At 48.2% G+C, this 13,321-nt stretch overlaps 1 protein-coding gene across 1 annotated transcript in view; it reads right to left on the bottom strand.

Annotated features, from left to right (window-relative positions):
* The window catches only part of ttc28 (tetratricopeptide repeat domain 28), a 301,137-nt gene continuing 287,816 nt past the window's right edge, over positions 1–13,321 (bottom strand). Inside the window, exons 14-24 of the mRNA XM_083904827.1 lie at positions 9,797–9,941; positions 9,490–9,669; positions 7,726–8,267; positions 6,974–7,221; positions 6,463–6,587; positions 5,395–5,626; positions 4,475–4,551; positions 3,791–3,814; positions 2,085–2,214; positions 1,856–1,963; positions 1–1,632 (exon numbers count right to left, since the gene is read on the bottom strand). Coding sequence (XP_083760953.1) covers positions 11–1,632; positions 1,856–1,963; positions 2,085–2,214; positions 3,791–3,814; positions 4,475–4,551; positions 5,395–5,626; positions 6,463–6,587; positions 6,974–7,221; positions 7,726–8,267; positions 9,490–9,669; positions 9,797–9,941 — 3,433 coding nt within the window. The 3' untranslated portion in view covers positions 1–10. The remainder of the gene's footprint in view (positions 1,633–1,855; positions 1,964–2,084; positions 2,215–3,790; positions 3,815–4,474; positions 4,552–5,394; positions 5,627–6,462; positions 6,588–6,973; positions 7,222–7,725; positions 8,268–9,489; positions 9,670–9,796; positions 9,942–13,321) is intronic.

Here is a 13,321-nt window from a genome sequence, read left to right as displayed (position 1 = left end):
TTCAAACGTCTCAGCATTTCGAGGACGGGAAAAACCTCCCTGGCGACAGAAACTTGTATCCGTTACCCGCGGGGAGTCGGATGGAACGAGCACCGGGGCTACTGCTTGTGGAAATAGTCGGCGATGGGGCCGCTTTCCTCGTGTTGGAGCAGTGGTGTCCATTGGAAGAGTTCTTACCGCCCCTGTCCAGTGACTGCAGCCCCAGCTCCCGCAGCTCCAGGCTGTCTTGGGTGTCACTGGGGGAACAGCGCCGCGGCGAAAGGTTCAGAAGGCTCAGTACGTCCCGACTTGCAGACGCGAGGGGCCCCGGGGAGCCGTGGACGCCTCTGACGGGACGAAGGTGGTGTTGCTGTTGCTGGGCTGCGGCGTTCGCCCAGAAGGTCTTCAGGTTGTGGATCGCCTGGACCTTTTCGTCGATGACGCCTCTTCTTAGCCGGTCCAAGTCTGTGGCTTCCGCCGAGGTGGAGCAGGCGGAGCCCGTAGACGAATAGGACAGGGCCGGGGACGGAGCGCTACCTACCGGGGACTGGTGACCGGAGCTCGGAGACACGTTACTCGGCGAGCGGGAAATGTGGCCGCTGTACGGGGAGCTCGGGTACTTGAGTTTGAACTGCGCGTGGCTGTCCAGGGTGGGCGAAGGATGGCTGCCCTCCTTTTGGGAAGACTCGGAGACCGCGGGACTGTTGTAGCCGGAGCTTACCTTCTGAAGGGAAGAGGAACGCGAGGGCGGCTTGGGTTTCGGGGAAGACTGAGCTCGGCCACTCGCACTGCTATTAGGGCGGCTGAACGCACTCGTTTCGGACGAGCGGAAGGCGCTGCTCCGGGCCGACGTTCCAACGGCGTTCCCACCGTCTGGCCCGGCTCTCTGAAGGCTACCCACGGCGCGCAGATGACTCTGGGTCTCCTCGAGGATCTTCTGAGCCAGCTCCTGAGGATCCAGCGGGGCAGTTTTCTCCTCCTGAGACTTGACAGTGCTGTCCGTCTCGGTGCTGGACTGGTCGGATTCGCCTGTGTCGGAGCTACTCACTTTGCCCACCTTCTGGAAAGGGGAGTTTGGGCTGGGCACGAGGCATGTTTTGACCGGGGACGTCGGGGTGCTGACACTGCCCCTGGATGACACCGATACCGTGTATCCTCGGCCTGCTCCCGCGCCAAGGCCGCCGACGACTCCCCTGCCTCCGCGGTGGTGGCGCTGGCTGTGGCCCGGCGGCAGAGGCAGGGAGTCGCAGTGGCTTCCCAGCGGCTCACTGCTGATTATGGAAAAACCCTCGTACTCCTCCTCATCCCCGCGGCCACCCGGCGGCGCCGCGGCAGCAGCCGCCCCGTGAGGCGAGGAGCGGCTGCGGGGAACGTGGGGGTGTTTGTGGATGGAGTAGTGCGCCGTGGCCCCGCCGCGCTGCCGGTGGCTGAGGAAATCGCACTCCGACTTGGAGGCGAAGCTCATGGAGGAGGCGACAGAGCTGAGGCTGTAGACGGAGATGGCGTCGGAAGCCTGATTGTCCAGGCAGGGAGGCGAGAAGGGAAGGCTGGAGTATCCCATGGGCATCGGGTTGGACACCGACTGGGCGGACGCCAGAGACTCGAGGGACGACGAACTGTCCAGGCTCAAGCGCTTAGGCAGCTCAGTGGAGTCTGTAAAAAGAGGAGAAAATCACCACTAAGTATGTACTTTAGGCAAAAGCTCAACAAAGTCTACCATCTTTCTGCAGCAGCACAAAATGGACAAATGGACGCAACCAAAGAAGAACGGCTCGGTACGAATCTTCCGTTTGGTGCAATCGCACCATTGGATGTCTCTAATTCTGACACACTGGACCGAATCCAAGAAACTCGAAGAACAAACCAATGTACGTACCAAAGAGCGCCAGCAGAGACTGGAGAGCAAAGTGCAAGGTGCGACGGTTGGCTAGCTTGCCCGTCTTCAGCACCACTTCTTCTTGGCCGACCTCGCATAAGTCAAACCCTGCAGACACAGAACAAGGTTTTTAAAGATTTGAATAACAACAACGATTTATCGGTTGGGAAATCGACATAATAAAGGGGTCAGGGGTCGGCGGTTCCTTCTGGGGCCAAAGACGACTCACCGAGAGCGGCCAAAAACTCGTGGCATCCCGGCAGTCGCCATAGCTGCACACTGATGGACACCTGAATGGGCAGGAGGGAGAAATCCTGCTCTTTCTCTCCGGTCTGGAGTTGGACTAGCACCTGGTGGAGCTGGAGAGGACAAATAAGGAAATTGATGCATCAGGAAATTTCATTTTTCATCTCCTCAACTCTTGTTTGTGTAAAGGAGTAGATATACTAAATCCATTCAGGGCTACAGAACATGTAGCAGAGATGACGGATTTCAGCTTTGGTGGGGTTTACACGAGCCCCCCCACAACCATCCCCCCCCCCCACCCTTACGAGCACATTAGCGGGTTTTGTTTGGAGCTTGGATAACTCCCGAGAACAGAGACACCTTTGTCGACGGTGCGGAAAATAGAAAACATGTTCGATAACCTTACGTCACGGGCTCAGCTCTACCGCCATGAAACTCTGCTGCTTTGACCTGTAATTAGCCAGCGTTGTAAAGCCTCACATATTCAAAACACAGCGAACACAGTTGATCCTTCATACGAGCGGGTGAATGTTAAATGGCGTGAAAACAGGGGGGAAACAGGAGCAGGTGTAGGCTTTTTCCGAATAATATTGAATATCAAGAGTTTTAGGCCTGAAAGTCACGATTCTTTTTAGAATCCATCAATCTGTCGACGTATTCTCGACGAACCGAGTACGTGTTTGAGGAAAATGTTGCTCGGCGTTTCCCAAAACCTTGAAACGAAGATGTTCGCCGATGTCTTATCTCGTCGTCAACCAAAACTACCAGAACTGATTGTTTCAGCCTTGAAATAACCCAGGTAAGCAGTAGGTGGCGCTAAAGTCTAGGAAGCAACATGCTAATGCTAATGGTAAAGGGATAGTTCGGAATTTTGGACATAAGACCTATTTTCCAACTCAGCCAGTGTGATGGAGACGTCTGGAGACGTTTTTCAAGAAATTTCATTCAGTTCTTCTAGTTCCTGAGTTCGCTAGTGCTATGGCTAGCGCAAGTCAACAGTACCAGCTAGCATGGCGTTAGAAACACTCGTAGTGCACCCGAGGCAAATCAATTGTAACGGTGTTGACTATCGATGTACATATCTGTGTTGATAGAATGTTTGAAATAAAACCAACCTCGCAATTTGTAGGATTTATGTCTGAGCAGCAGCGCGTCATACTTCCTGTTAGGCTACGGCAGCGGCGGACTGATTCCGTAGAAAGTAGTTCCTCAAAAATCCATGCGATGCAAGGTTAGTTTTGTTTCAAACGTTGTTCTATCAACACAGATATGTACATCGACAGTCTGCCGTTACAATTGATTCGGTATGAGTGTTTCTAATGCCATGCTAGCTGCTACCGTTGACTTGCGCTAGCCCCTAGCACCGGCGAACTCGGCGACTAGAAGAACTGAATGAAATTTCTTGAAAAAACGTCTCCAAAATGGGTCTTGTGTCCAAAATTGTCCGAACTATCCCTTTAACATTTAGCATTAGCATGCTGCTTGCCAGATTTTCAAATTCAGCGCCACCTACTGCTTACCTGGGTGAACTGGCGACCAATATTTGTCGAGAAATGCACATTTTCTTTCAGCTGGCTTTTGAAATGTGGGTGTGAATGAATTCAGGGGTTAGTGTTTGTTAGAGAGTTTTGCAGCACAGAGAGTGAAGGTTGAATGGGATGGAAGGCAAAGAGTTGAAGGCAGACTTACCATAGCCACCATATTTTTAACGGCCTTCAGAGCGCATGTTAGGAACAGGGGGAGAGAAAATAAGCTTTTAATCAATCGCATGCATTCACACAGGTTATAAAGGCACAGGTTCATGTTTTTCCGTCACGTGCTCCGTCCGCCAGCAGTTTGCACGACAAGGCTAATCACCTTTAGCTACAAGCATGTGACGGCCACATGTTGCACATAAACAGGGATAAACCTCTGCAGCGGCAAGATTATATTAACTCTCCAACCGTGTCTGTGTCACGAGAGTCTTTGACGACCGGAGAACAGAGACTTGAGATTGCGGCGGAGACTTTGTACTCAAACGAGTGCCGGGTTAATGCTCCCCACGCAGCGTTTCAATGCAGATAAGCAGTGGCAGTGTGTGAGTGTGTATCCAGTTATATAACAACGTATATCTCCCACCCCCCGAGGGTACGGTGGAGAACCCAGGGCTGTTTTATTGTGATTATTATTACAATATCGTGGTTGTAATGTGTGTAAAAATCCACATAAAAAGCACACAGAGAGAAAAAATCAAAAGTCAATATTCGACTTTAACGGACTGCTTTCTGCATGTTTTTTTTTTTAAGTAAAGTGACAAAAAAAACATATCATACCACAGGAAAAGAGTGGTACGAATCAATTTGAATTTTTATTTAAGGCGTTAGATGGCCTTACCCGGTTGATGAGCTGCTCTCCCGCCTCTGACGCCGTGATGAGTTTGCACAAAGCCTGCAGAGCTGGTGGTGGCAAACCTAAAGGCCGGGATCAAACAAAATGTCATTATTCAGACTGAGGACGTATTGTTTTTTCCCCCTAAATGGGTGAAACGTGGTGTAATCTTAAAGTCTGACTTTGTGAAAATCAATGCAAAAAAGCCTAAAATATGGACACGTAGGGTGAATTCCAAATCCTCGCTTAACCCTCAATCTCAAAAAATGTGCACTCCCTCTAGTGGAAGTGCTGTCCCGATTCTCAGAAAAATTAAGTTGAGGGGTTAAGTTTAAGGGCTGTATCGCCCTCAATATTGAGATTTTCCAGGGGACCACCCTTGGGAGCAAGGGCTACCCAGAATGCATTGCGTGTTTTCACGTAACAAAGCGAAACGAGTACGATACAAATGAAGTATTTTCTTTGTTAATAGAGATATAAAAATGATGAAAACCATTGTATTATCTTAGTTTAGGCCCATATTATGGATTACTGACGTCATTGTTGCGTAACATTTATTTTTATTTGACCATCTTTTGTCAATAGTCGGCCGGTGTGGTTTACTTTTCAATAAGTCGTGGTGTGTGGTAACTGTCAGCTGAATATTTGTATGAGTATCATCTTATAACTAACTGACAACCTAATAACTTGACTGACAAACGGATCAGAATAAATAATCCTGACGTAAATGTGTTTTTCTTCTTCTTCTTTTTTGGAGTTAGACTGGACGCAAACTTTCGCGTTATTCTGCCCCCTACAGTCTGAAGACGTATCTGCATTTAAGGGGTGTCCCATTTCTAAGTGATAAAGGGGGGCCAGTTAAGATTAAGGGTTAAGATAGGAATTGGAATTGGCCCGATATGTCGCTTTTTGTCTCGCGTACGTACCCAGCAGCGATTGTAAAGTGGTGCTGCACTGCTGCAGCCTGTCTCCCGGGTCTGCGGTGGGAAAGAACACGGCCGCGGGGATGCCCGGGCCCGCCGAGTCCAGACGGAAGCCCACGGCCGTCAGCAGCGCCTGCCAGCCCGGCACGCCGCCCACCTTGTTCTCCACGCTCTGCTGCGACGTGTACATGGAATTGCGCTGGCCGTTCTGTATCCTCTGCAGAGACTTCTCCACCTGCAAGCGGCAACGCGGCAGCAGAGCAGCAGAGTCAGCGTCTGGTTGTGTGACATTTTTGCCATATACTGTATACTATATACTGTGTGTCGGGGGGCAATTATGGTAAAACAAACATAAATCCTGTGATTAAACTTCAAGAAAAGACCAGAGCTGTGCATTTTTGGACCGAATGTAGGCTCTGTCAGCATGCTACAGGGTATCCACGGGGTCTTAAATGTCTTAAATTCTCCTAAAATCTCAAAAAAGGTCTTAAAGGCGCCATATGTAAGAATGTGGCCAAAAACGGTTACTACACTCAAATTCAAAACACCGAGGTCTTTTAGATTTCGTTTTCTGACGTAACTGGCAACCCGTGGTTGCTCGGCAGCTGAGACTCCACTGACTGCAATGATTGGTGGTATTGGTGGACAGCGGTAGGTGGCGCCACATGGCTAAAACATGTAGTCTTTGCAGTCTGTAAAATATTTTTTTAATGCAAATATTTTGTCTGTACTGTTGTTGTTGGTGAGTTCAGTTTGTTATATGAACATTATTCCTGAGTCTCTGTGACATATTAGGAGGATTTTATGGCCAGTTGATTTAGATTTATTACATAATGCACCTTTAAATCCAATAAATTCAATTTAAGGGATTAAAATGTCTTAAAAAACTAGCAAAACAAGCTAGCAAGTCTTAAAAAAGTCTTAAATTTGACTTTGAGACCCTGTGCTAACATCTAGCTGCTAGCTTGTTTTGCTAGTTTTTGAGTGAACACCTAAATCATCATTATTTTTTACTAGAAATCACACATCGTTTGTCCATTTTAAGTCATTTTCTTTGCGTCCTCGTCTCACCAGGTGGAGCAAAACTCTCAGGGCGTCCCGCACTCGATCTGGATACTGCAGGATCTCGGCCAAAGCTTGGCCAATGAGCGACGACGGGCTGTTGAGCTTCACATCGTTGCCGATCAGCATATAACCTGCACGGAAACGAGATTAAATTAGAGAGAGAGAGAGCCTTAAAAATAAAACAAAACACATGGCAGGTAGGGTTACAGCAGGACTGGAAGGAATAATGTCCACTCTGGCTGTTTCCAAACACCAGGGGGCAGTATAAGAGTCAGATATATGCAGTCGGTCAAGTTCTGGGACGCATTTCTCGATCTCTGTGGATTTAAAGTGTGTCATTTTTGTGGGAGCTTTTCCTGCCAACAAGGCGGCGTAAACAAAAGGAGTTACGTGACGTTCGGAGCGCCGTAAAGCCACGTTTTCATCTTAGGGTTCGGGGTTATTCTTTGGCGCCCTTCCCTTGGCGTACCGGAGCAAAATGCGTACAGCCGGGTGGATACTGTACGTGGTCACTCACCTGCCCAGTTGGACGGGTGCGAGTACTGCTTGCTGCTCTGAACCGTCTTCATGGCGTCGGCCAGCGCCGCGCTAGCCTTGGTCCCGTTGAGCAGGGCGGTGTAGAAGGCGTGGACGAAAACCTTGGAGGCCGCGACGGGGACCGGCCACAGCGACACGAGGACGCACTGAGCCCCGGCGGCCAGGAAGGCTCGGGTCAGTCCAACCACGCCGTCGGCCGTCACCTTACTGCTGGACTCCTGGTACGATCTACAGGCCACAGACATGGGATTATCAAACACTTACATATACATCATAGTTCAAACTCATATCTTTCTATGTTCTTTCACTGAATTCTTGAAAGTTTCTGATAAACTTTGCGATATACTGGAGTGGAAACCCGGTTATTGTCTCATCTATTGAATTACAATGTTCTGCTTTACGACCAACTCTTCAGCGACGGTAAATCTGTCCCGAAAACCTCGTCTTTAGTGTGTTTTATGACCTCTGCTGAGGAGGTTTTATGTTTCTGGCCGCGGTTGTCTGTTGTCTGCGAGGAGCGTAACTGGAAAAAAACAATAAGAAGCAAAGGATGGGAGGATTTTCGTGAACGTTTTTTGCGGGGATGTAGTTCATGGCACAGGAACAGGACCGCGGTGGTTTAGCCGAGCGTTGGCTTGGAGGTGCGCGCTCCGTCTCGTCTCCGATTGCGACGGCGCTTTCAAAAAGCTGTAAAACTGCAAACTGTGACCGCAAAAAAGCCAACTCTCTTACCCCAGCACCACCAACTTGACAGGCAACCTCAGGTCCAGGATATCCGCCGCCGTGAGGAGGAACTCCTGCAGAGGCGGACTGTCGCAGATGCTCTCCGCGTCGCTGCCGTCGTCCTGCATGTGCAGAGACTCCGGGATGGTGTAGCTGCTCCCGATCGAGCCCTTCCTGCCTCGACCGCTGCTGCCTCTCCTGCCGCCGCCGCCCGCTCCTCTCCCCACCGTTCCGCCGCCGCCGGCGCCTCCGTGTCCACCCTCGGAGTTCGGGGTGAGCACCAGGGCCGCCAGCTTCCAGGAGATGTGCGTGGCGAAGTGGGCGCACTCGGCCTGCGTGAGCGCGCTCATCACCCTCTCCTTGGTCGCCGAAGAGCCCGCCAGCGGCTGGCATCCCAGCAGCTCGGCCACCATCAGCGCCTCCTCCTCCGCAGAGGGCATGGGCCCCCACAACCACCTGTCCATCACAGGCGAGGGCAGTCGAGGGTTCCCCACCACCGCCGCCATGGAGACGCCGCCGCACGGCGCCGCTCCTTGCCGTCGAGAGTGAGCCTGAGAGTAGAAGGCGAACGGTTAAAGGCGCCATATGTAAGAATGTGGCCAAATATGGTTACTACACTCAAATTCAAAACACAATGGTCTTTTAGGTTTCGTTTTCTGACGTAACTGGCAACCCGTGGTTGCTCGGCAGCTGAGACTCCACTGACTGCAATGATTGGTAGACGGCGGTAGGTGGCGCCACATGACGCCAAAACATGATTTCAAAACATAGACATGATTTGCAGTCTGCAAAATATTTTTTTTAATGCAAATATTTTGTCTGTACTGTTGTTGTTGGTGAGTTCAGTTTGTTATATGAACATTATTCCTGAGTCTCTGTGACATATTAGGAGGATTTTATCATTTATTACATAATGCACCTTTAAATCCTGACCCTACGATCTACAGATATCATTAAAGGTCCATTGTGTCACATTTAGGAGGTTTTATTGGCATAAAGTTATTCTGAATAAGCGTAGAATCACTTTAAAGTTGCAGTATGTACCTTTTGTTTGTTCTCTGTCAAGCAAAACTACTATCAGACCTGACACCGAGGGGAGTGTTTGTGTGTATACAGCAGCAGAGCAGGAGCGGATTTGGTATCAATGAAACCAATATGTTGTTTGTATTTAAAAGTTACACCATAAAAATTGATAAACGGAGCCTTTGTACATCAAGAGCGAGTGCTCCGTTTGTTGCAATACGCAGTCTCACCACTAGATGTCTCCAATTCTTACACACTGGACCTTTCACAAGAGGCTAAGATGACTTTACATTGTTCCTTTTGGTTGTTGGGAACCGGAGTGAAATCATCTCGCGTTCCAGTTGCGAAGTCGGAAAAAAACATGGACGCTAACGTGCCTGGAGTATTTGGAAATTCCAACTTCAAAGTACGACTGGAACGTACCAATAATAACATAGGAAAAAAACGGAATCTGTGATCAAGCCATTTCTCATGAGAGATCAAATAAATATATGGGAATTGATGTGTTTTGTTATCATATGACTGAAGAGTTGCCACAGGGGGTTGGTGTAGCGATTTCGCGCCCATGCAAAAACATGCAGATTTGGGAATTTGGGGACAAATTGGACAAATTGGACACGCGAATGGTTGTTTGACTCCATGTGCTTCTGTGATGGACTGATCACGCCCTACATCAAAGTGGGATTGACACCCCCATGACCCCCATGTGGAGGACAAAGGAGCAGAAGATATGGACATGGAAGCTCTAACCTTTGCGCTGGATCCGAGGCCGTGGATGGACGGAACGGCGATGAGGCTGAAGCGCTCGTACAGGTATTCGTTAGACGAGCTTCCTTTCAGCAGGGCGAAGGGAATGAGGTACAGTTCCCCCTCCAGCACCATCACCAGCTGCCTGTGTCGGCCCACGGGTCCACTGGAGTGCATCAAGCCCTGTCGCAACACATGTACAAAAACACTGTTCAGACTGAATCGGTCTGAATTCTCACCGACGCTCCTGTCTTTGCCAACACCAACACTCGAGCGGGCAGGCAATGACCCAGCGAAAGGTAACACTCACCCCCTCCATAGGTGCAATGAGCAAATCATAAAGTGCCCGCAGTGGAGGTTTGCCGAGGTTGCTGGAGCGGCGAGGCGGCGAAGAGTTACCGTCTTTGGCGGGAGACATGGTGTTACTGAACAGGCTGGTCATACTCTGGCAACTCCTGTGTAAACAAGGCAGGGAAGAAAAAAAAACACACATTTAAAAAAAGAAAACAATCTGTTCACCAATTTGTGCAGAGCACCACCTGGAGGCTGCAGGTCCAAGACATGTGTGTTACATTTGGGGCCAATTCCAATTCCTATCTTAACCCTTAATCTTAACTGGCCCTCAAAACCAAGTGTTGAGGGTTATTTTGTCACTTAGAAATGGGACACCCCTTAAATGCAGATACGTCTTCAGACTGTAGGGGGCAGAATAACGCGGAAAGCCGCGTCCAGTCTGTCAACTCCAAAAAAGAAGAAGAAGAAGAACACATTTACGTCAGGATTATTTATTCTGATCCGTTTGTCAGTCAAGTTATTAGGTTGTCAGTTAGTTATAAGATGATACTCATACAAATATTCAGCTGACAGTTACCACACACCACGACTTATTGAAAAGTAAACCACACCGGCCGACTATTGACAAAAGATGGTCAAATAAAAATAAATGTTACGCAACAATGACGTCAGTAATCCATAATATGGACCTAAACTAAGATCATTTTTATATCTCTATTAACAAAGAAAATACTTCATTTGTAGCGTACTCGTTTCGCTGCTTTCGGGGCCATCTTTGTTATGTGAAAACACGCAATGCATTCTGGGTAGCCCTTGCTCCCAAGGGTGGTCTCGGAAAAATCTCAATATTGAGGGCGATACAGCCCTTAAACTTGACCCTCAACTTCATTTTTCTGCAAATCTGGACAGCACTTGGACTAGAGGGAGCGCACATTTTTGAGATTGAGGGTTAAGCAAGGAATAGGTCCACGTCTGACTGGGTGCACGTTTCTTACGTCACGTATCTGTGAAGACGTAAACTCCGGCGTACAAATCCAACAGAGCGATCACGCTCCGTCAAACACAGAGGTTCGTCTCAGTTTCCGCTGATATGCTCGTTTTCCCAATCATAGCGTGATAAAGGCAGATTAGCCGTGAGGACAAAACAGAGGCGTCCAAAGGTCTCAGATTATTTGATATGTTATATTTTTTGTAGCTTTTCCACTCGTGTTTTGAACTCATTTCCAGAATCTGTGGTTCAGTTTCTCAAAATCGTGGCAGGAAGAAGAAGAAAGAAGATGAGACCAAAGAGACGATAGTGTAGGAGTTTTCTTACTCCAGAAGAGGGCAGTAACGCAACGTCATGGGGGTGAAAGAAGCCGTTAAAACCCCAAACAAGAAGAAGAAAAAGCCATTTGAGTGACACGGACGGAACTGTGAACTGTCGCGTCGTTGATATAAGAGCCTCAAGTTTTCAGAATTGTGCACTTTAAAGCGGACCTAGACCGGAAGTTCCAATTAACGCCATTTTTTTTGTTTGTATCTGCGTCATTACCTTGTTTATGAAGCCCTGAAGGTTCTAAACAAACAGTTCAGCCACTGCTGAGAACACTGTGTTTTGCATCCACCGTTCCAGAGGGGGGAGCGTGTGAGATTTATGTCTGAAATATCGAGGCTGGGGAACAGCGTCAGAAAAGACAGATTTCTATCGGCTCGTTTACAGCAACTAGGAGGTTTTTGAGCATAAAAACAAGTTAATGTATGTAAGTAGACCTCCATAACTAACATATATGTGCAACAGGACCACTCTATGTGAGCTTTAAGCTTCATTTTCCAGTTACTAAACTACACTCTACCATTATCCCAAAAAAATTTAGTTTTAAGTGAGGGAGGAATAAGACGATTTAATGAGCAATTAGTGCCAATAAAAATCAAACATCACTGTGTCACGGGAGTCAAATTATGGCACGATTAAGTGAAAAAAACAGATCCATCGTTAAATAAATGAACAAACGGACGATGGATACGTGACGGAACAGGATGTGACTTTTTAATTTTAATCTTTTATTTTCCTTGTATTTGTTTCAATTGAAATTCAACTGAAACAAAGACGCTCTTTTATATATGGTATTTTTTTAGTTACATCAAATTTGTTCCAATTTCTTTTTAGTTTCGTTCTCCTCATTGTGTTGTGACGTTGAAAATTTACTTGTTTTTGTTGATTGGGAATTGTGAAATTTGATTATTTTCTGTATTTGTACAGAAAAACTGTTTTTGTGCCTTAGTACAGTTTGTCTGTGGTTTTTCCTGGTTTAAAAAAAAGGCCTTTATTTACACTGGTACTGCTGTTTCTGCATTTGAAGCTATGAGAATGTCAATATAAAAAGTCACCACTGGGTGGCAGTGTTGCACTGTGCTTACACTGAACTCAGAGGAGCAGTCAATGAGGAGTGAACTCAGAGCCGTTTCTTGCTATATGCGGACTATGCAGCTGCATAGGGCCCCACAGCCACCAGCCCCCCCCCCCCCCAAACTGCAAGTTCAGACTCATATTTTATTATATTTTTGAGAATTAAAAGTACCTGTCTTTATTTGCATGTATTGGATGCATTCATTATGCATATATCTGCAAAGCGTGTAAGTGTTTGTGGGGTAAAGTTAGGGAATCTCTACCTCGAGTTTGTAAAAAAATAGGGGCCCCCAAATAGTATCTCGCACAGGGCCCCCAAACGGCTAGAAACGGCCCTGAGGAAACTCATCTTTGCCAGAATCAAGGAGTCAAAGAGTCGAGGTTCACTGAGACGTTCGGTTCCCGGTGGTTAAAAAGCCTTCGGTGCTAAAGACAAAACCAAAGTCCATCCTTTACGCTGGCGTTTGTCACGACGATCCATCTGTTCCGTCAGCCACGGTTTCTTCCTCGCCGCCCCGCCCCGCCCCCTTCTGGTGGCCCCCAGGGCCGGGCTCCTGGCTTCCATCCAGCCTCTCTCTCTCTCTACAACAACACTGTCTCTCTCTCTCTCTCTCTCTCTCTCTCTCTCTCCTTGGCATGAGCCTCCATGGGAAAGCAAACAATCGTTTGTTAGCTTGACATGAAGAATGAAGAGAGCGCGAGAGGATAAGCTAAGAGAAGGCGAGGGGGTCAAGTGTAGAGGGAAACAGCGGAGAAAGAAATAAACCGAGACAAAGAGCGGGCGAGGCTGAAGGTCGCGGAGGTGGAAGGATTAGTTTAGTCTGCAGTTTGGGACGGAGGAAGACGACGGTCGATACTGTGGATCTGCATGAAAACCATTGGCACAAGAACTACTTTTGTTTTTGTACACACGCATTCGCAGTCTTCAAACTTTACCAGGGTTCCCAACGCCTCGGTTGACGTCAAATTCGAAGGACCGAAGGTGTGTCGACGCAGCTTCGGACGGGAGGATGATCGCTTACCGAGATTGTCCTCGGGATCTCGGTCAAAGTCAGTCTTTGTTCCTTCGTCTTTGGTGAGACGGAGATCTTGGAATTTGCGCTCTCTCTCTCTCTGTCTGGTTTTAACTTTACTCGCGCATTGTTCCCGCGA

The sequence above is a fragment of the Microchirus variegatus genome, assembly GCF_963457635.1.
Source record: "Microchirus variegatus genome assembly, chromosome: 18".
Lineage (NCBI taxonomy): Eukaryota > Metazoa > Chordata > Actinopteri > Pleuronectiformes > Soleidae > Microchirus > Microchirus variegatus.
Note: the sequence above shows the minus strand (reverse complement) of the source record. Positions and strands in the feature narration are given on the sequence as shown.